Here is a 24398-nt window from a genome sequence, read left to right on the forward strand (position 1 = left end):
AAACTTCTTATCTATCACAGGCAGTACACCCTTCAATCAAGTTAAATTGAAACATATTATAGGGGAAGGGCCACTTCTACAACTCCGAGAATAAATGCAAGTTGAGATGATTTCCTTATATTTACAGGCAATGATAAATATCATCTACTTACTGATCAGAATAACCTAGCACGTGTGGACTCAACAACTGCCAATAAAAATCACAGAAAGGACACTAGCAATTTGGTCTCCATAGAAACAGAATGTAATAACCCATTCCTGTTCCTAGATGGATCTTTTATTATTTCAATCTTTGAAGGGGGATTTTTCAACGTGATAGAAACTATCAAATATAGTCAATTATTCATAACAATGGAGATAGAAAGCATAGGTCTTCAATGTTTCTTTGGCCCTGCTGATTTTTTTCAGGGAAAAGGGGGGACACTGATGAGGGGAATGGCTGACACTTGGAGACTGAATATCATAATTCCAGTTCTGCTAGAACTCTTCAGCTAGGAACCCGACCCTCACAGTTTTCATCATAGAATTGATGTCCTGACCTCAATCACTGAACACAGGTTCAGTTGGTACCAGTGCCCAGAACCCTTAGGAACTCAGCCATCATTCAGTACAATCTATAAATATTGTAAATATTTTACACTGAAAGTGCTGGTATCAGACTGCAAACACGCCAAGGAATGCAGTTTAATACAAGAGATCAAGAAAATATAACTAACAACAAATGCTGGGAAGGATGTGAAAGAAAGAGGGGATGGGGTTGTCCCTCATTCACTGTTGGCCAGATCATCATCTTGTTGGTGGTGTGTCCAGTCTGGAAATCAGTGTGTGGAATTCTTCAAAAGACAGAAAGTGAAGTGGCACTGTGAGATTCTTTTCCAAGGTACATGACCTCACTGTCTCTGAGATGCTGGTTACATTTCTAGTACCAGGGATGATTCCGCTCCTGCTGAGTGGACTTAATTAGGAGTTGTTGGTTGCACAACCTGTGAATGCTACTTCCTTCAACTCTCTGTGCGTATTTCATGCAGAACATTGTTATGATTGATAGGTGTTGCAGCTGGGTAGGACTCTCCAATTGCTTGCCCCCCACCCCACCCCCCACCCCCCGGCAGTTTGCACAGTATTTTCTGGAACCATGGAAGCTAGATGTCAGAAAAGAGGCTTTTAGGTCAGAGCCAGCTAGAGTCTTCTCAGTCACGTAAGGGTGTGTTGTCATCAGCAATAAGGCCCCACCCTCAACCTGAGAGTCAGCCAAAGACCTACCTCATCAGTAGTACCTGTTCCTTTAGGAGTGACTTGGGCTATCCTGATCAGTTATCAAAAAGGAGGTGTCTTATGCCTGGTACTGGGTTTTTGTTTTGTTGTATTGTTTTTTTGTCTCTGCTTCTTGTGAGGAACATTATCAGTTAGCTTATATTTATAATTCCTTAGTACATTCTAAATCATAACACTATACCCACAAGTAAGTGTACGAGCACCCTTCATCAAAGAATCATGCTTCAAAGCAAATGGAAACCATCACGGGAGACAGTGGAACACAATTCAGAGAAAGTGTAGTACGGGGAAGCCCAGCCTCCATGGATACTCCTCCATCACAGCTCCTATATCCATTCTCAGGGAACATTGCAGAAGAGGGGTGGGGAGATTGTAAGAATCATAACACCAAGAAGTCAGCTGTGAAACAGGTTGTTTCCCCAGGGTCCCAATTTAGACAAAGAACTATAGACAATTAAGACTCCCGGGAGAAGAAAAATTGGCGTATCTCAGCCCCCACATGGGTTGTCCAATGCAGAATGGGCAGCCCTGAAACCACATCCATAAAAAACGATAAAACAGACTCATCGGGTTGTATTTACATATCTGTGCACAAATCATCATCATCATCATCATCATCAAAGAAACATGTCCCCCTTCCTCTCTCAAGTTGATATTCTCTTTTTCTGTTAGGAGTAGAGGCCTATTGGAGTAGGTGTGTCACTGTGGGTGTGAGCTATAAGACCTTACTCCTAGCTGCCTGGAAGTCAGTCTGCCACTAGCAGCTTTCAGATGAAGATGTAGAACTCTCAGCTCTGCCTATATCGTGCCTGCCTAGATGCTGTCCTGCTCCTACCTTGATGATGATGGACTGAACCAATGAACCTGTAAGCCAGCCCCAATTAAATGTTGTCCTTTATAAGACTTGTATTGGTCATGGTGTCTGTTCACAGCAGTAAAACCCTAACTAAGACATCAATTAAAACTAATTTTTAAAAAGTTAAAAGAATATATAACAGCTATATCCCTTCTTGGCATGTGCCCAAAGGACTCAACATCCCACTCTACAGATACTTACTCAGGCTATTCATTGCTACTGTATTCACTGTAGCTAGTGATGGTATGATTACAGTAGAAGGGGAAAAGGCTGCAGGGAAGGAGACATGAAACTCTTCTGTAGTGCATGTAGTATCCACAGGCACTTGCCTGCCACACGCTTGCATGCATGTGTGTTCATACACATAGACACACACAGAGAGCTCTCACAGGTTACAAAGCTTTGATCATGTGCTAACTCCCTACTGAGGGAACTTGATTTAGCAAGCTTGGTTTGCATTGGTGTGTGAATGGTTTAAACTATTCCTTTGGAAACTTCTTTAATCTCTGTCACTCTGTCTCTGTCTCTGTTTGCCTCTCTCTCTCTCTCTCTCTCTCTCTCTCTCTCTCTCTCTCTCTCTCTCTCTCTCTTTCTCTGTAGAATTCATGATCCATCTAGAATTTATTATTTAAACTTGTTTTATTTGCATTCTAAATGTTGGTCTCTTTTTTCTGTCCTTCTCCAAAAGTTCTTCACCCCACCCCCTTTTCCTAGGCCTCTGAGAGGGTTCTTTAGTGTTCTTTCATTTCTCTCCCTCTGGATGGCTTCTTAGCTCCCCAATAAAGCACACCTTCCCCATTATTTTGGTAGAGTAACACCTGTGCCCTACCCCCTCATTCTCTGATGCTCCTTCTCACCTCCCATGGTCCCTTTTTACTTTCTTGTTGTGTATAGTTTCTCTAGCTTGTATACCCCCCGTCTAAAAGTCTGGCATTCATAAATATGGGAGAACATATAATATTTGGTTTCTGGGTTGTGGTTCCCTCACCCAATATGATCCTTTTAAATTTCATCCACTTACATAGAAATTTCATTTTTCTTTGCAGATTGTTACATTGTGTATAGGTACAACTTTTCATTATCTATTTAACAGTTGAGGGAAGTATAGGTTTTTCCTCATTTCCTAGCTACAGTGAATAAAGCAGCAATGAATAGCCTGAGTAATTATCTGGTCTCTCCAATCATGACATTTTTTTCTTCTTACACTTTTTATAACTCAAGTGAATACTCAGAGCAGGATGCAATGCAGGGCAGGACTGTGAAACAGCTCTCAGGAGACCTCTCTCATCACATAGGACCTAACTGCCCCTCCTTCTCTCTCCCCTCGAGCCCTGGTGACCACCACTCTCTCACTCTTTTCAGTGTGCTGGTTTGTAGGTACTTTGCAGAGTACTTTTATCCCTGTGACTGGCTTAAAACATAGAACACAACCCTGAAAGACACTAAGGACTATGAACATCCAAAGCAACTACGAGAAGAGGATAAAGCAGGAAGTCTCAAGGCATTTGATTTCAGAATAGAGAATGGAATTACAATGATTAACATGGTGAGTTGTAGCTACAGATACTGGCATATAAGCTAAGTAAACAGAAGGGCAAGCCCACCAAAGATCATTAAATATGCTCCATTTATTCAAAGAATTTGTATCACTATAATGCACCTTTTTTTTTTTTTTTAAAAACAAAAGAGGAGCCTCAACAACAAATCCACGACATGGTGCCAAGACCGCATAATGGGGCAAGGATAGTCATTCACACGGTATTAGAAAACTGTATATCCTTATGTATAGAAATAATGAACTCATTCCTTACCTCATACACTCTAATCATCTTACATGTATTGAAGAATGTAACCTGAAACTATAAAAGCCCCAGAGAAAATGTAAAGGAAGACTTGGGGACACTTATCATTGGTGATGCTGCAGAACAGCCAGAAGGGAAGAGGCGAATGGGACTGTGTCAACCAGACTCCTGCCCTGCAAAGGGACAGGGAGGGCATGCAAACACATGGGATGAAATCGAGGAAAACAGTCTCAGGTGTGATGTGATGAAGAGCTAATATCCAACATGTACAGAGACCTCCTAAAACTAACTGAAACCAAAGCTAAATACTAAACATAAGCAAATTTACAAATAGGCAGATTGCTTAACTGGACATTTCTCTAGAGGGGATGTAGGAGAAGCCCATCTGTATGTGAAAATGGGTCAGCACTCTTAATCTTCACTTGAGATGCAAAGTAAAAGCACAACAAGATAGCAACTGAACAAATGCTTTCTCAAAATACTTTAGGAGCCATATACACACAGGTATAAAAAGAGAAACAAGGCTTGCCCAGGGGAACTGAGTCAATGGAACATCTACAGATATATATTATCTGAAAACCCATTCTCCTGGAGTCAGGGGCAACTGGGAAATGATAAGATGTTCATTCAATTAAACCTTCAGCTTAGCTGCTGCCTAATTGTATGGTGTGAGGAGGGACAGGGCAGGATGTACATCTTAACTTCTTTCTGTCTTAGAGTCTTTATCTCTAGAAAGAAATATTGGCTGGACATTCCATCTATTGAATCATCTGGAGGCCTCTGTGCCTTCGCTGGATACTGTAATGGGGGAGCAGATGACCGTAGATGTAAGCTAAGATGACCGGCACTGACCCATTATGCAGTCTTGGCACCACACTTCTTCTAGTGACATGGAAGGCTTTGCGGTGATGGTGTCAGTGATGGTGTGTGTGTGTGTGTGTGTGTGTGTGCACGCGCGCGCGTGTGCGTGCACACTCAAGTGTGTCTCAACTGTCCCAACTGCTTTTGGCAGTGACAGGGATACAACACTAAACACAGAAGAGAAGCCCTGAAGAGGTTTTCCTGGAAGATTCAGTTTTTTTTTTCTACTTGCTGGGAAATAGAACTAGAGAAGACAAATGACAGGTTCAAAGTCACACAGGAGTTTAGTATTGCAGCCAAGAACAAAACTCTCACATACAGCATAGCACAGTAATAATGGTTGGACTTAGACTGATTTAACTATGCAGACAAAAAATTTATATATATATATATATATATAATTTTTCTTAGGGAATTTTCTCCCAAACTCTGCTCTAGAGCACTACAGGGTTGCAGCATTTTATTTATTTAGAAGCCAGTGAGACTGTGCTAGCAATAACCGCCCCCAAGATGTATGTCATCTTAAAAAGTTGAATAATCTCTCTAGTGTTCATATCACTTGTATCAGGAAGACACACAAAACCTCAGGCCACAGCTCTAAATGCAAAGGTCAAATTTCAAAGTTGCCACAGGACATAGGGAATCTGAGAAATGGGGCAGACCCAACTGCATCATCATCTCTTACCTTCCTGGTGTGCTGTATGTTCTAAAAAGCTCATTTTTGCCACCAGTCTCTGTGTTTTCACAGGCCTCTGCCAGGAAGGGCTTACTGGGAGGAGCACATGGTCTCTGATGCATCAGCCCATGAGAATTCCAGTTCTATCTGCTAATGCTCTGGGCTTCTTGAGATTTGCATGCAAAGCCCCCAAGGGGATGTGGAACTAAGATTGGATTCTTGGCTTGGCAGCCTTGCCTGGTGGGAAGGTACAGGGTGGGCACACAGCACTGACTCCACATAATTGGATGGGACCCAAGTGGAAAACACACAGAAAAAGAACCAAACCCCGAAAACAACATACTGAGCCAAGATTTGGGAACAAGCTTGGTGCCAAGGCTCACAAATCAGCCTTTCTCTCTGAACATATGAAAGACAGTCACATTTAATTTGACACAGAGCCCCAGAAACAGCCAATAAAAAAACAGAATACAAACAAGTTAACAAACCCCATTTTACCTTATCATCTGCCTGTTAAGCCCTGCTCTATATAGTATTGATGCACAGAAACCTCTGAAATCTTCCTAAAAGACTGTACCCATTTCATAACTGTGTAAACTGAGTTTCTATAAGCACCAATTTCTCTACATTGTAAGAAGTCACAGAAGGTAACCCATCACAGCATCAGGCAGTATGCTAGGTCATGTGTGAAAGGCCAGTGGGTCAGAATGTTCTACAGTGTTCAAAATCCTGTCCTGGGCTGGACTAGGGTCTTTGCAGTCTCCCAATATGGTCCATCATGACTCTCTCCCTTACTTTCTATCTGCTACAGTGACTAACCTCTCTCCTGAATCTCTAGCTAGTCAGTCTCTACCAGCATGATGCACACAGTAGTGCCAACCATCCATTCAGCACATAGGGCTTGAACACTGGTTTTATAGGTTAGGTAACTTGTTCGGTGCTAGGAGAAGAAGCTAAATGAGTTGTTTCCTATTTTAAGCTAGTCAAAGGTCCTGCACAGGAGAGCCAGAGATACTTAGAGCATTTGGGAAATCAGAGAAGACATCTCAGTGATGCTAGTACAAATGGTCCTGGTTGATGCAAATAATCTGAGCACCAGAGCATCTCCCAAGTTGATGGAACATCAAGACCCTTTCACACTCTTCAGTGCCATCAGCTAAGGGGCTCAGCATGTAAGGCTCCTGCTGTAAACATTTTGATCCGGGCTGTGAATGCTGCCAATTACCAATATCTCTGGCCATGTTTGCTTAGGAGGAGTCTGAACTGAAGGTTTTTAGGTGGAAGGTCTATCAGGGAGACTCTTAAAGCTACCACATAGTGCTGTGAGAGAGGCACAAGTCAAGTTGAATGGTGATGATAAGCTGGACAGAGTGATTGCTCCAGTGTGGAAATCAGCTGCCGATGTCTCAGTAGGAAAGGAATTAGCAGATGACTTGCCGGCACACCACACATCTACTGTAGGAGGGTGAACAGCCTTCTATCCTGCTCACCCTGATGCTGAAATGTGAATTTAGCAATGCATAGTGGGTAAGTGAGATACCCATGTTATGCTGGCAGACTCTTGGCTTTCTCTCTCCCCCTCACTCATTGGAGGTTCCTCTGTGGGAGATGAGGATACCAGCTTCCAGGAAGCTTGGTAAGTGTCACAGGTACTGAGGGCGTGTATTCATTCTGTTCTTACTGTTATCTAAAGCCAGCTCACCCACGAGACCAAGCCCTATCACGGACTCAGTTTCCCATCCTTCCATGAGAATTCGCCCTTTGAAGTCCTCAGGAAACATGGGATACAGCAGCCTAACCAACATACAGATGTGACATTTGCAGCCAAATCTCCTGGCTAGGTTTCAAACGAGGGAAAAATCCAGAGAAGGAAGGTGAATGGTTGTGCATCCTGAACAGTCTATCCAAAGAGCCTGCTATAGCAGAGGTGCACAGGGCTGGCTCCGCACAGTCTTGCACATTCCTGTCATTGGCTTTACCATGATAAATATCCTGTGTTTATTTGTCTGGGCCATGGGCTACTCAGATGTTTGGTTAATCATTGCTACAACTGGCTGTATGGATGTTTCTAACAGATTTTTTTTTTTTTTTTTTTTTTTTTTTTTTTTTTTTTTGTAACTGAACAAAGACCTGCCCGAGTGAAAGAGATCTCCCTCCCCAACGTGACAAGACTAGTCATAAACACCCAGTTTCTGAATACAACAAAGCAAACAGATGCTTCTCATAAGTGAGAGCATCATCCACCTTCTAGACTTAGACTTTGCCTAGAACTCTGCTATCAGCTCCCCTGGGTCATCAGCTTGTTGGATGCATGTCTGTAGCCTCCTCAACCTCCAGAACCATGAGAGTCAACTCATTAAAACAAGGAAAGACTCATTCCTGTTGGTTCTGTATCTCTGGGCAACCCTGAATAATACTGGCTGGTCATTTCTGAACATGCCTAAAATGTCTCATGTATAAGAGAAAAATATGGGCAGTGATGAGGGAACAGAAATGGCAAGCCCCTTCTGGGAAGAAGAGAAGAGAATGAAAAGGAATACGCGTTTATTTATTAAGCAGCCACTAAGCCCTAGGTACTAGACTAAGAACTTGCAGTTGGGACAACATCGAGTGTATATAATTGCACATGAGATTAGTGGTCCTTAGTGACGCACTCTAGGGGTGAGGATACAGAATCATAGAAAGTGAGTAAATACAAGGTGGGACCAGGTTTTAAAAGCAGGCATGACTCAATGCCAACAAACATTCGTTATCTGGACGGGATCGTTACTAGGAAGGGATCATCTTCACAATAGTGCCACCTCCTAGAAAGCTCTTATTTCTCAAAGAACCACAAGTTAGAGGAACAATAAGATAAAACACTCCCTACAACAACTACAGGGGTTGTCACTCACAGTTCATCTGAGAGAAGATTTGTCAGAAGTCAAGGGTTGGATGGCCCTTGAAGGAACTGGCCAAACAGTGCCCTAAAGAAACAGTTAAATGAAGAAGAAACCTCATACAGCATACTATTGGCAAGGTGAGAATTGGCAATCTTGGAAGCATGGCCTTACCTCTGAGGAAGTCGGCTTGCAGTATCCAGCTCCAAAGACCAAGTTTTCCAGAGAAATGGTGGGCTGTTCTGATCCTGTGTCTGGGCCACCTTTGCCTAACCAGGAGCCTCTTCCTGGGCGGGTGAAACTAGAAAGAAGAGGAAGGGAAAACAGGAAGTAATTGGTCATGTGTTTGAGGGAGGCTGCAACTGAGCATGGGGGAAACTGCACAAGGTCCTGACCTGAGCTGAAGAGCTACAGGCAACTAATGCTTGCTGAGAGGTGAAAAGAATCAGCCTTTAGCAGGGGCAAGCCACCTGACAGGCTATCAGTACCAAGTGGTCAGCCCCAAACACGTATGTATAATGAATACTAAATGAACTCAGCAGTTGTGTCTATATACATACAGGTAGATGTGTGTTTGTGTGTGTGCGTGTGTACACATACACAACATATATACATATATATGTATAATTCATATATTTGCTTATATACATATGTGTGTATCTATATATACATATATATATATATACATAATATACATATATAGTAATATAATAACCAAAGAAGAATTGGTCATGAATATGAGAGGGAGTAGGAAGGACACAGGAGAATGTGGAAAAGGGTGGGGAGTTAAATGATGTAAATACAGTGCTTGTATGAAATTCTTTAAAATATTAAAAATCAATAATGGCTTATTTGTTTAACTTTTTATTGTTTTGTTTTTATTTGTGTGTGAATTTCACCTTGCAACATTCCCCATAACGGAGAAAAAAAAACCTTCCAATGTGGAATTTGTACTGTGCCACAGTGTTGCCATAGTATATAGCCTTTTGTTCACACCTTGCTTGCAAGTGTTCATTGCAATGACTGAGTCTCTGGTCTGGTACGAGGCCTCTGGCTTTTCCTATACTGTCAATGCTGGAACATCAGTGGATCTCCTCTTGGATATCCCATGACAAATACCATTTCATAGCTATGCTGTAACCTCTCAAAGAAACTAAAACTCTCTTGTGGCCATAAATGTCCTCAGATGCCATCATCTTTGCTGTAGTAGCTGGAGACAACTGGGACAGATTTCACACAAGAAACACATGCTTATGGTTGAAAAACTTGCAGAGAAATGAAGTTAAGATTATGTTTCTATTTCTATGTCATCTATTCAAAGGTTATTAGTCTTTAGCCACAAGCCAGAGAATACGTGAGGTGTTGGAATGGCAAGGGTTAAGCAAGCACGCATTGGCCTAAAAAGGGGTTCAAATGAGTAAGGCAGTATTATAATGTGGTGGGGATGAACAGCAGCTAAGAAGAAGAAACTGTTTCTAAGAAGTAACCTGAGGGGAGTGGCTGAGTACTCAGCAACAATATGGCACCATGGACAGCCATGACTATGAGGGCAGACACCTGCTAGCAGGAGTTACAAGCCAGCAGCACTTACCTATTAGGATCTGAGACAAGTTTGAACCTCCTACTTCATGGCCTGTCAGAAGGGTTAATAGTGCACTTGAGCGCTGGGGCATCACAGAGACTCCTAACATTAGTGAAAGTTAGTGGTAAGTGTAAGGTCTAGCAAATGGTGAGATTGAGCAAAAGCTGGTGACTACCCTTGGTGATATAATTGATATCAAAATCATTCAGTCACTAATATCTACACAAGTGTTGGCTTTGGGATGCCAACTTTAATTTAATCCCCTACTTTTAATTGTGTTCATACGTAATTTAGGGATAATTTAAAACATGCAGCAGTAGTATATACATCGGCTACAGGAAAACATACTATTTCATTTTATTGCCTCGAGCTTCTGGGTAACTGGGGGACAATTGCATTATATGATACTAATACTATTTGAATCTGCCTTGGTTTGGGGTTTTTTTGAGACCAGGTTTGATTTATATATGCCACCTTGGTGAAGCTCCTGGTCCTTGTGCCCCTATTTCCCAAGGGTGAGGTTACAGGTGTGCACTACCACATCTGCCTTTGGATTTGTAGTGAACCAAGAGGTAAAGTAAGTTTACCATTCAGCCAGACAGAACCGGTAGGAACATGGTAGAATTTAAAAAATATGTACAGCTGGGCGGTGGTGGTACACGCCTTTAATCCCAGCACTCGGGAGGCAGAGGCAGGGGGCTTTCTGAGTTTGAGGCCAGCCTGGTCTACAGAGTGAGTTCCAGGGCGGCCAGAGCTACACAGAGAAACCCTGTCTCGAAAAAAACCTATATATATATATATATAGGTATATATATATATATATATATATATATATATATATATATATATATCTCATGACCCCCTCTCTGAGACTTCTTTAGTACTGCCAACATAGTACTAAAATACTTGTTATTTAATTGTGGCTTTTATACTGAAGGGAGCCCCTGGGAAAGACTCAGTTCTACCTATTGGAAGATTAAAAATTAGATTCTCTTTGGTCTTTCTCGGTGAAAGTTAAAAGTCTTCTGAGGTTAAACTTTGGTTCCACACCTGCTGCATTATTGTTGGATCTCACTGATGCTATGAGAAGATTTTTTTTTTTTCTGGAATGCTGGTGCTTGCCCTATTTGACAGGTATTTCCCACAAGCTAAAAGAGTTCCCTTTGTTCCAGCTACCTTGTGCCAAGACAAAAATTCTTCCTGCAAAACCCAGAGAGTGGAAGGCGGTTCTATTTTTACCCCATCTGTGAAGTTTAACTCTCCAGCAACTGTATGTGCTCCCATCTGGAGGGCTGCTGCTGAAAACCTTGCAGAGTGTGTTCCTATCAAAAGGTTAAGCTTACAGCTTAGATATCCTGGCTCCAAACCCACGGTTAGATGGTATCAGAGCTCTTAGCAACACTAGAGCTAAGAGGTGATGTCAGGTGCTGGTGGCCCTTTGGACCTCTCCATGGAACTCCTGCCTGCACTACTACTGACCCTTCTGCCCTAGGAAGCTTTGGGGAGGGTAAGTCTTGAGGATTTTTCTCAGGCAAAAGTCTTCAGTGCCCCTGTATACTCAACTGATTTACATTCAACCTCTTAGATGCATCATTAATTACACGGCAAAAATCTGACTCCAATTTACCATCCCCAATGTAATTCTCACTGTCACACTCTCTTGTCCCCTGGGTGGAGCCAAAAAAAAAAATGTATGCATCTTTTGCAAAGCTTTTCTTTTAGTCACAAGGAGGGTTGAACCTCCCTGTACAGAAAGCTACCTGACATTTGTCAAGAGCTTATCGGTGCTGAGTGGTCCAGAATATGATGACTGCTTTACAAATCATCATCTTCATCATCATCATCATCATCATCATCATCATCATCATCATCTATTGGATACATATATATCCAAGGGCTTCCCATGTGCTCTCACTGAAGCCTTCCAGCATTCACCTTCTGTTGACTAAAACTGAATCCCACGTGCTCACGTGAATAGAGTTAGAGAGTAGGAACTCAAATTTGGCACTGGGGGCCACCCAGCCCTAAAACCCATTCTTTAAACACCCACCCTACTCAGGCTTTCCCACTGCTTTGCACAGCACTCAGTTTGGAAGCTGAGCACCTGGATGGCTTACAGACTTGAGTCTCTTATAGTCAGGGGCATGATACATGCTCTCAGAACTGCTAGTTTCTATATTGCTAGAATTGCTTCAAGAACGTGTGTGTGTGTGTGTGTGTGTGTGTGTGTGTGTGTGTGTGTGTATTCATTAAGTGAGACAGTCTGCATGGTTTTATTATATATAGCCATAATCTCTGTTAGTTCGTTATCACAAAAATCCTTTGTTTTATATGTCACTTTATGTGTCTATATGGTAAAACATATATTTAGAGATGTGTGATAAGCTATTCAAAGATTCCCCCATAAGTGATGGAATTAAGCAACCAAATGCTCCTGACTCTGGGACCCAGAACCCCTCAAGGTCACTTCCTTTCTCTACTGATCTCAGGACACACCTGCTCTGTCTCACCCTTGGCACACAGAACCCACCCTGAGACATTCACAGAAGCAGTGTTTCCTGATCCAAGGAAATCACCCAGCTGGGGAATGTGACCTGCAGGAGACCAGTGCTTTTCTATTTCTAGAGTGGCAGTTTCCCAAGGTCAGGGGTGCTTTCTCATATTCCTATATCATACCATTTCTATAACATTCTGCTCTAACACCCTATCTAATTCAGCATACCTTTATCAGACCTCTGGACTCTCTAAATGAAAAGCCTTTTCTTAGAACTTGGTGTGTCCTTTGCAGAATCACTGTGTGTGTGTGTGTGTGTGTGTGTGTGTGTGTGTGTGTGTGTGTCTTAATGCCTCTACAGGAGTAGAGCAGCTCCTCTTTACACACTCATTAGAAGTGAATGAAAACCATAGACCCCTGATATATGTCCCTCCTTTCTCCTCAATCCAGGACCTTTAATATAGGAGCCAACAAAGTTTGGGGCAGAAGAACAATAGATCCAGAAGGCTATGACCTTTGTGACCCTGGCTTTTAGCTCCATGCTCACAACTGCTATTCCCTGGCTGTCTGCTCCCCTGAATTCCCCTTTCTTCTGCTCTTTGCTGTATACTGTGACTTAAATACTATGCAGACTTTTACACGGCTAAGTGCTAGCATTTCCCCCCAACTTTCCTCCCTGAAATCCAGGTCTGCCTTTTCAATCACTTTACCTTGCCCATCAGCCACACACACTCTGTCTTTGGGAGATGCTTTTCATCCTAGTTACTCAATACACATCATCTCAGTCATTCTCACTGAGATGCTGAACTGACTCAGTTGGTCAGGAGAGCAGAAGCAGTCTTAAGCAGGCGAGTAAAACTGAGTCAAGGGATATCGTCACATCTCATGTCCAAGAACAGACATCTCATTTTTCTACTCTCAGATACTAACAGACAACAGAGCATTTAGTCCATGACCATTGAAAAGCATCAAGGTCCCTGATTTTCTCACACACAGGAAAATTCTTAGAAGCTGTTTAGAACAGAGAACTGGACAAACCCCCTTCCTTTGTGTGAAAATAATTTACACAAAATATCCCACTATACATATATGTAACTCTAGCCATGAGTCCTCAGTGTTTTAAAATTATCCAAACGAACATATTCAGCCATTCTGAGACATTGTTGAATGACCATGCACAGCCCACTTCAACAGCTCTTATGAGCTCTGTCCCTCCACTTGTACAGTGAAGAAAGCCTAAGTTCTCCTCTGCACCTTACAGATGCTTTAGGGTGAATCAATGAAGGGCAAAGGCAAAGTATATCACAAGCAAATGTGCATTTGAGAAAACAGTAACCGTAGAAAATAATAGATGTGGGCCTCTGTAATGTATTAGCCCTGTCCTCCACTGGGATTCACTAAACCTTCACATGAATGGTCCTCATTAAACTCAGTGTGTCACAAAGTAATGGAAGGCATGAATGTTTTTAATAGGACTTGTCTAGAAGAAAGGAGATTGGCAGGAGTGGAAAGGAGGTAAAAAGAAGGGAGTAAGAATAATTAGAATGGGGCTGGTGAGATGGCTCAGTGAGTAAGAAGATCACCGATCTTCTGAAGGTCCTGAGTTCAAATCCCAGCAACCACATGGTGGTTCACAACCATCCATAAAGAGACCTGATGCCCTCTTCTGGAGTGTCTGAAGACAGCTACAGTGTATTTAATTATAATAAATAAATAAATCTTTTTAAAAAAAAGAATAATTAGAATGACAGCAGTGGATGCCCACAGTCATCTATAGGATAGAACACAGAGCCCCCAATGGAGGAGCTAGAGAAATTTCCAAGGAGCTGAAGGGTTCTGCAACCCTATAGGTGGAACAACAATATGAACTAATCAGTACCCCTAGAGCTCATGTCTCTAGCTTCATATATAGCAGAAGATAGCCTAGTCGGCCATCATTGGGAAGAGAGGCCCCTTGGTCTTGCAAACTTTATATGACCCAGCACAGGGGAACACCAGGGCCAAGGAGTGGGAGTGGGTTCGTAGGGGAGCAGGGGCGTGGGGGTATAGGGAACTTTCGGGATAGCATTTGAAATGTAAATGAAGAAAATATCTAATAAAATAAATTAAAAAAAAGAAATACTCTATAAATGATCTGTACACTGGTAGTTACAGATATTTTTCATTCAGTTTTGAAATTACATAGTAATTATATAAAAAAAAGAATAATTAGAATTTAAAATATATATGTATGAAAGTGTTAAATATAAATAATTTAGACTTAAATTGAATATTAAAAAGTAAAGAACTGGGAACCTGGAAGATCCTAAAAAATGTCAAATGAATTAAAAACAAAAAACAAAAAACAAAGCAACTTCAGAAACATGTCCATGATTCCAATTTTGCAGACAAGAGATTATGTAGCTCAGACACAGAAACTTCTTAAATCACAGCTAGGTAAATATGAGGCTGGGGGAAGAATCCAAGTCCCCACCAGGTGTGGATACTAGTATGTAAATCACCCATCCCTGGCATCTCCCAATATCCTCTGGGATGCGGGAGCTCTCTCCAACTTTCTCCCAACTCTTCTGTAGGACACAGTGAGACCCAAGCCTAAGCCAGCAACCAGAGACAAGGTTCTCTAGCTGGTGCTGATCACTTCAGCCAACTATCTCTTAGTGATGTGTGGTATGGATGGTAGGGGTACTTCTAACTCCATACCTGATCAGGGGCTGCTGCAGGGCCACCAGCGCAGCATGGATGGCCACTGAGATCACGGACAGGTGGAAGTAGTCGAACATGACAGGGACCTGGTGGTGCAGACCCCTCCTCGGGTGGAAGTGCAGACCCAGTGTGCGACTGCTGATCATTGGTGTCCCAGTCACATCTCTCAGCCTGAAAGGCAAGTAGATGAGCTCATATGAGCATGGTTGGAAGGCCCTGTTGTCATTCAAACAGCTTCACATTGTAGCCTCAATGGCTTACTCAATCCAGCAATATTTTGTCTAGTTGAAGGAATTTGTCCCTCAATTGACCACATAGCACCTTTGGACTTCAGCTCCTTTGTCAGCACCACTAAACCGGCACCTCAGAGATGGTGAAGATGACCAGACCTTTCCCAGGCTTCTCTCAAGAGCACAATTCTCTTGGACCTTTTCCCCAATTTGTTCCTGCTCATAAGCTGGCCATTGTTCTTAAAACACTACATGGATTTTATGAGGTTGTACTTTCTGTTAAGATTTCTAACCCAAAAGGCAGGAGCTGCAACTAACTCATCTTTACAGCTCTAGCATTTCACTGGTGCAGGGCACAGTGGAGACGGTGATCAAGCCTACGCTTGTGGAAATGACTACATACTGACTGAACGGTCAAAGGTAAATGGCTCCCGGAACACACTGATGAAACAGTCTGACCAGTTTTAGGAAGTTGCCAGTTACCTTTGCTCTAGTACTCTGTAATCAGTGGAGATCCGATCCTAAGAGACAGGTAATAAACAAACAAACAAAAACAAACAAACAAACAAACCCAGAAGTACCTTTTGTTACAAAAAGGGAAGTGTTTTGTTTTTAAACAAAAATGCTGAAAAACCGTCTCTGAGACTCTGTAAGTTATATTAAGCCAGATCTTGAGTGAGGAATGCCACTTTAAGCATCTTCCAGAAGTGTACTATAGAAAATGCCTCTTCTTCCTCCAGAGTTGATGGGCAAATAGAGAAGAGAGAGAGGAAAGGTGGAGGGAGTAGTTGGGAGGTTCACACCGCCAACCAAGAGACTGTCTTTCCTTGTGACCCTTGCTGCTTGCTGCAAAGGATCACCAGCTAATGAACCCTGAGTGTCAAATGTAACTATATGCAACCCACACTTTTTTTTTTGAACCAGAAAGAAACCTAATAAAGAAAGAGAATCCATCCATGGGGGTCAGTAACTGTTGGTTTCAGTCTCACATTTATGTGGATGACAATGATCTGAGTCTTAACTGTGGACTGGACATCCTGCTTTGACGCTCATATTATGTGGATGCTAATCATATTCTACCCATAAAAGAATATATGAAACTAATATGAATTGCTTAGCTTGTTCCCAGTCACAAGGAAAACTGCTTTGCTAGACCAGGACTCTCTGATGATTCTCTTTTGTGCTGAGTGACTGCACAGTATTGCTTTAATCCCGCCGAGACATCAGCTCCTGGCAGTGAGAACAAGAAGTTAAGCGTTAACAGAAGCCTCCTTCATAAGGACGAACTAAAGAGAAAAGTAACCATTGTTCTGTGCTGTGCAATGGACAGCACCCATTCATGGAGAGGAAGCATATATCCTAGGGAAACTCAGTGTACAGAAGATACAGGTAAACTTTGATGGTGAAGACAGGAGCATGCCTGAAATTCTTATAAAGAACCTAAACAAACAAAATAATTAAACAACAGCAAAGGTTAATATCTCACAGGAAGAACAGCCCTTCCCGCAGGATCATTCTGCACACTTGCAATGACTAAATTTAAAGTCAACTGAGAGAACACACCATCCCTTTAAGTATTGATTAATTTCCTACCTGCTGAGCTGTGCAGGGCCTGGAAGGACTGTGTGAGAATGAGTGTCCTGGCCCTGTGTAAGCAGGTACTGATAAGCCATGGCCCTGAGCAAGCAGGTACTGATGGAACCTTACAAATCAGAAAACGCAGATAGGATGATGGTCCAGAGCATATTCCTGCACTTCAGTAATTCCGACTTTGGGAACTGAATAGTGCTTTGGTGGAAAACAGAGCTGTCCTGTGTGTTATACTATTTATCAGTATCTCGGGTTTCTTCCCATTAGATGCTAGCACCACTGTTACCATGGTCAAAGTCTAGGTACATCATTGCCCTAGTAATATATTAGAGGGACTTCACTAGCTGGTCTAACAACAGCCTTCCCATATTTGTTTGTTTGTTTGTTTGTTTCTACATGTTGCTAAGAAAGGGGGGAAAAGAAAAACAAAAGAATCTACTTGACTTAATGATTCAAAGTCCATCTTAGAAGTTATTGAAATTTGGAAAAATGTAGGAATTTGCCCATGTCCCTTTTGAAGAATACTCCACCTAAGTTATTATGTTTCACATGCTTTTCATGACCAGTTTCCTGTATCTTGCTCTCCATTAATTGTTGTTCTGCTGGGAAAAAAAACTTTATCAACAGCATCCACTGTGATATGTCATTAAAATTATTAGAAGACTTTGTCAGACAATAATTTCTGGTATAAGTTTATGATTGACAGTACGGTTCTACAGGCAACTGGACATGTGGCACAATGGATGGAAGTTTATGAAGTCAAGAGGTCTTGGGGCCTCAGACTGAGTGGTTGCTAGAGGGGTGAAGACAGAGATCTCAGATCATGGTAGGGGGTATAAGAAGAAGAAATTGGGACTTTGATGGTGAGGGGTAGATGTATGGACTTCCACCATCCCAGGGAAATCTCATCTTGTCAAGAAAGATGCAGGTGTGTGTGTGTGTGTGTGTGTGTGTGTGTGTGTGTGTTGAGAACATCTATACGAAGGTGACCTGATTTTTTTTAAGCCTTAAATGAGGGAAGAGCTTAAAGGTTTTCTTGTCACATGTTTTAATACGCTGGTAAAATATTGTTTATTTAGTTCCTGAAAGAATACAGGAAGGCTAAGAAGCAAATAGTGCAGCTCAGGGTAGAGGTTAGAGGTCAGCCCAGGGTAGATTGTAGAAGTCACAGAACAAACTTGAACGATGCAGTTATAAAAAGGAAGAGAACTGCCCTGTGCTTATTTTTCTCAGCAAGTTTTACATAAATAGATTTTCAGTTCCCTGAGAGATGAAGAACAATAGCAGATGTTCAGTATGAACACATGGTAATGAAGCAAGAATGATTTGAAAGCGATTTTGATTGTCTAGCCTCACAGAGGCATTGCTCTAAATCCTCCCAGATCAGTACCACACAGGAAAAAGATGCTTCTAGTAGAAGATACCCATTAACAAGGCAAGAAGTTGGCAGTTTTCGATGTGTACAACCTGCGCTACCTGGCCCCAAATGAATGAGGGATTCCAGGCTCTGGCAGACAAGCTGTAATGGCTAATCTTGGCTGTCAATTTAACATCATCAAGAATCAGCTAATACCCAAGCTATTGGGCACACCTATGAGGGCTTCTCTTGATCAGTTAACTTGAAACAAGAAGACTAGGACAACTGTGGGACATCACAGATTACTAGGAAGTGGTTATTGTAGAGAAACTCTGAGGATTCTGTCTCTGAGAAAGTCCCATGAGTGAGATAGTAGTGAAAGAAGGAACACAGTTCAAGGATGTCCGTGACACTCACTGCTGCTCGCTGTCCGTAAAGTGCAGGTCCACCTTGAGCTGAAACTCGACCTCACTCAGTGCATCTTCTACCTGAAAGAGAAAGACCAAGACAGCTCAACAGTCAATTAGTAGTCTGATTGGGACATTTAGCTGACTGGTTTTAGTAAACAGAAAAAGAGAATCTCAGTACAAAACGCTATGGATGTGTAGTGAGAGTCGTTCTGCATATCATGTGGCGTTCTGGATAACCAGAGTACTTCGGAATATTAGATGGGAAATGAAAGGAATAGATTGATACAGCCATCTGGGTAAAAGTATATTTTCAATAATGATTAAACAAGCAGCCTTGTAATACTTAAATCTCAGTTGTCAGGTTGGAATGTAGAATTACCTAAGAGGTAAGCCTCTAGGCATATCTAGGGGGATTTATTTAATTACTGGTGTGTAAATGAGAGATCATCCTGATTAGGTTAATTGATATGGAAAGACCCATCATAAATGTGAGATGGTACTTTCCCTGGACAAGTTTCCTGGACCATATATGATGGAAAGGCAGGTTGAGAATTTGCATGTACTGACTGCTCCCTGATTCCTGTTTGTGGATACAATGTAACCAGCTGCTTCCAGTTCCTGTGACCTTGCTTTGAATTGGGAATTGGTGGGATACATCCTTTCTCCCTTAAGTTGTTTTCCTCAGCATATCTTTTATCATAGAAATTGAAAAATGAATTTACTCAGTCATTCTTGCACGCATTGTAAATTTCATTTTCAAATGGGTTTGACACATGGATTCCAGGCATGAGTAAGAGACTGAATAGCCCAGCTATGGGAAGAATGATGGAGAAACCTGTCCGCGAAACAAAACTTGTGCAGTGATGCATAACCTTACCACGTACACTCAGATGTCCCCCACGTGACTGGCAGAGCCATCCACTTGTTGCAGGGAGGTAGCTGGCATTCAAGCTGCTTAAGTAATTTCCAGTGGGACTCAAGCTCCTTCAACTTTATGAACTCATTCCCTCAATGTTTATGTTTTATCCATGTGTTTATTTTTACATTAAGAAAAACAAAAGGAAAAGGAGGGGGAAAAGAGAGTTGTTCCTATATGTGCCCCCAAAATGGTGTCCTTGGATGACCTTTTCTCACATTTATAGGAGAATTGTATGCTATAGATCAGTCTTCCCGATCTGTACTCTGTGGGTTAACTCAGTACAGGCACTGCCCCGGTGCTGTAGGGCTTAAACTCCTGTCTTCTTCCAGGCTGGCTGAAGCCTTCCTCTGCAACTCACAGTGAGCTGCTTCCTTTCTGTCTTCACATTCAGCACTTCTGATCACAATAGCTTGTTTTGAGCTCCTAAATTGGAAGCCCGAGAGCTAAATTCGTGAACCAGGCATGTTTTGTTTGGTCCCCAAAGTATTTTTTTAAAAAATGTTTTGAACAAGTTGCAAATGCTGAAAATTCAGGTAATTTCACATTCACATTCATATTGTGGGCTTATAGCTTCTGGGGAAAAAAAAACCTCTTGGATCTGGCAAGGCAGGGCTGACATTTGTTTGTTCTGTTTGGATCAGGCAAATCCTTCCAATACCGTTGGTTTACACACTCACGGGAGGTGCCTCTCTTCTTGAGGCAAAACACCCTGGTTATTTCCTTGCCATACGTCTCCCCTAATCTCCTCATCATTAAGGAATATATTAGTTCCTACTCATTGTGGACTCCAACTTCCAGGAATAGCATCTTCCTGCAGAGACTGTGTCGATGGATGGATCTTTGAACAACAAAACTGTTCTCCCACACTCACAGATTTTGATTTTTCCTTTTTAAAAGAATACCCTCATCTGACTGGGACAGACATCACCCATCCAAAGGCTTCTTTGTAAATGTCTTCTTGGATAAGCATAATTCATGCAAAGACATACAGATAGAATTTATCTTTAGGCCTTTGTGGTTTTAAAAAAAATGTTATTTAAAAGTTAACATTTTACTGAATCCAAGTGCTATAAATAACCTTTTCTGTTTATTTTCCATAACCACAAATCCTGCTTTATATACAACCAAAGGGACGCAGGCTCTCACCGCAGGTTTCCTGAATATAAAATGGGAGACAAATCCCCCAACCACCTTCTGAGAAAGCATTGAGTATTGAGAACTTCCTGTGAATATTAGACTTTAGTATTTCAGACATGTTCTGTTCATTTGAGTCACGACTGCTCCAGATATAGTGATTAGCTGAAACATTTCTTGATATCATATGAATTATTCTTAAGAAAATAATAAATATTACTTTATAGAGAAAAGTAAGTGGACATGCAGAAGGAAACAATATGTCCGGAGAAATGCACTCTCTATTCCGTGCCAGTGTGCTGTAACTCACAAGGTTGAAGCTGAGGGGCTCTGTAAACAGTTAAGGATGAGGGCAGACTATGATGCACCCGAGATGAAAGAAGATGCTTCAGTAACGCATGTGTTAATCCTCAGGTAAAGAGCAGCAACAATGCACCAGGCATACCTTCTCTTTCACTACTTTCTCTCCAGTGTATAGTACAGTCATTGTGATTGCTCAGAAAAAAATCTTCTCTGGAGAGCTACATGGGTTAATTTGTAGCAGCTTTTGCTTTCAACTGTAAAATCAGGACCAACCTCATTACGTATATCATAAAAGATGTGTACAGGAAGCCAAGGGTTGGAGTAGAAGCACAGTTTTCAGGGACTCAGTAGGTCTCTGCTACATAGCATGTTAGCCAGAGTGCTCTTAGTTTACTTAAAGGATTGGCATTCTTCACAGCACAAATTCTTTCATTATAAAATAATCAGGCAGAATATAGCAACAAAGATTCAAGTTGTTGACCCTAGGGAATAAGAGCAATAGATTCTAGAGGCCTTCAAAATATATTAGTTTAACAAAGGTAAACATTTTAGTCAAGCTCTTATCAAGAAGAAAGTGCCAAGCCTCTAAGCTCAGTGGGGCTTTCCGACCGCCCCTCTCCCCCCCCCCCCCATGCTGTGTTGTTTCCCCTTCTCCTTCTGATGGACTCTACTACTTACTTCTGAAAGGAAGTTCCTCTGTCAATGATTTCCAGCCCCAGGTTGATCATCCCAGAGTTCTTTCTCCATTCGTGGGGCCCTTGAGTTTTCTACCAGCTATGGCCAGTCTTGCTGAGCAAGACATAATGCTTCTACATGTGTACATTTGCTTGCTAACTGAGCTCCCAGCCCCTTGAAGACAGGGGCCCTTGTAGCCTTCTTCAACTTCTGTTTCTTATCCCGTGACCTAACGCACAGCTTGAAAAGAGCAGGTAATCAAATACATCTTTTGAGGGATTCCTGGCACTATGGTTGACAGCAGGGGTACACTGGAGCAAGAAGAGAGGTGACTTCACGAAACTGAGGCTCCATTGAATGAGTGGCCATGTGAATGAGAAGAAAACCAACCACATCAGATGTAGGTGAATATCTGAACCATAAATTCAGATTTTTAGAATCAACCTGTAACCTCTCCTTCACTCACCTCGGATCCAGCAATGAGAGGGAATGCCTTAGTCAAGAAAGAAAACCTCCTGTGGCTGGCTGATCAAGACTTACCCTCTCACCATCTAAGAGCAAATGAACCCGGAAAAGCATGGCATCATTTATGGAAACTTCTTCATTTCTGTATAAGATCTGGAAGACGCGACTGTGCACAGCACTCTCGTGGACACAGGCTGAATGCAGGCTGCTGCTCTCTGCAATACAGGGAATCAGAAAGAGGCCATGAACTTGAGGAACATGACGAAACCTCAGTGCCATCAGTTGCCTTCTTGGGCCTAAGGAATACTGTGATTCTAAAGCTTAAGATCGCAAATGAATGAGACCACATCATGAGAACATCTGTGTTTACTGGAATAAAATGTCTCTCAAAAGAACCTGGATCAGCACCTTATAAGGCCCATGATCTTGGTAAAGTCACTCTTGCTGTGAGCCGTGCCCCTGTCTGGAAGTTACTGCCTTCACAATCTCTCACCTAATCACATGAATCCTTTCACCTCCATCCAGGAAACAAGCATGGTTTATGAAGTAGAGAATGTGCACTGTTTAGAAAGACTCCCTAGGGCTCACAGAACCCACCCCCTGACACCCCTCCCCCACCAAATGCTGCCATAGCCTGTATGATCTGAGGAATGTTCTGTTGAGAACTGTGGGCAAATGTCAGATTCTAACTGCACTTCTTATCAAGCACATGAATGAAACACATTACGTTGCAGCTTCAGTGTTTTCTCTTTTTCATTTCAGAATCCCTAAAATTAATATTTCAATGTTAAGCGTAATTCAAGTGAACAGCAAAGTTAAGAGATCTTTTTGCCTCCATCGCACAGGATCATCATGTGCATGGAATAAGTACATGCCTATGCTTACCATATAAATTTCAGAGGGGAAAAAGCATGTATTAATTTAAAATAAATATTGTTAGTATTTATGCAGACAATGAATTTTTATTCATACTAGCATACTATAAAGCTATAAAGCAATCTTAATAGCTTCCAAAGCAACTTAAATGTGTTTTTTTGTAATCCCCAAGAAAAATTCTTATAAGTATGCTCCCAAATTAGAGGCCAGTGCTTCCCTATTTCCTGATTGGGGATTAAATGGCCATGTTTATCCCAAATTCATGGGATCAAACAAACTTCATGTTATATCACATGACGATAGTGTTCCATGGAAGATGACAAGGTTGTAAACGGCCTGGTAGAAATGATGACATCCTAAAGAAATAGCTGTGGTTCCCAGTCTGGTTATCCAACTATTGTAACAATAGGCCCCAATGAACTGGGAATTCTATTGGGAACAGCAAGCTGGGAGACTGGAGAATCTGTCTTCCTAAAAGAGGGTTCACACAGTTCTTACAAGCTGTCAGACCATTTCACAGGGTGAGAATGAAACCCAGATAATGATGGATCCGTGGTGGGTGGGGCCACATCTTGAAGGATTGTTTAGATAAGGTGCATAGATGCATATTTCTTGCCTTCTTTAAAAATGTTGATCTCACTTCAGGACTCCAAGATAGACTGAGGGTTTCTTTGCTTATCAATATTCTCTTTTCTGGTGTGGACACACTGAATACCTCTCTTTGTTCTTTCCACTTTTAATTTGGTTCCTTTGATTGGCTTATTAAGAATGGGTGGCTGATCTGACATAAGGCAGAGAATGTGACCCTTCCCCTCCAAGTTCAATAGCAAGGTCACAAAGGGTATGTCCTTATGAATGAGATACTTTTACATCTAGGAAGAGGCCAAAGAATAAACCACTCATTTCTTCTACAGTGTGACAGAGCAGAGAAGTTTTCAATCTGTCAGTTCAGAGTCCTGAGAATCCAGCCATTCAGGTATCCTGGTTTCAGACACCCACATTCTCTAGAGTTGTGAGAAATATACATCCGTCATTTGTTAGATGCCTAGTTCACATTATTTTGTTCCAGCTGCCTTAGCTAAAACATTCCCCCATGGAAAGGCATCCCGTAGGATTGTCCTCCTATCTGTCTACTAAATAGAAAATGAGGCTCCAGGTGAATGACGAAATTTACTATATTCCTGGTAAACGGTTAGTTCTCTATAAAGCACACTGAGGAAACTGAAACAGCATTGTGTGGGACTGAATGTGAACACTTACCCACAGGCTCTGGCTTTTGAACATGTGATCTCAGTTGGTGGCACTGCTTGG

The 24398-nt window shown here is 41.9% G+C and overlaps 1 protein-coding gene across 3 annotated transcripts in view; it reads right to left on the bottom strand.

Moving 5' to 3' along the window:
* Positions 1–24398, bottom strand: part of Fam135b (family with sequence similarity 135 member B) — a 267506-nt gene that overhangs the window by 69026 nt on the left and 174082 nt on the right. For 2 of the 3 annotated variants that reach the window (XM_021216986.2, XM_029531127.1), the window contains 4 exons: positions 22287–22426; positions 18723–18793; positions 15126–15299; positions 8524–8650 (listed from right to left, as the gene is read on the bottom strand). In XM_021216986.2, the coding sequence (XP_021072645.1) occupies positions 8524–8650; positions 15126–15299; positions 18723–18793; positions 22287–22426 (512 nt within the window). Of the gene's footprint in view, positions 1–8523; positions 8651–15125; positions 15300–18722; positions 18794–21344; positions 21361–22286; positions 22427–24398 lie in introns of those variants that run through there. The other variant, XM_029531128.1, reaches the window with a different exon arrangement.

This window comes from Mus pahari, chromosome 17 (genome assembly GCF_900095145.1).
Source record: "Mus pahari chromosome 17, PAHARI_EIJ_v1.1, whole genome shotgun sequence".
NCBI classification, from domain to species: Eukaryota; Metazoa; Chordata; class Mammalia; order Rodentia; family Muridae; genus Mus; species Mus pahari.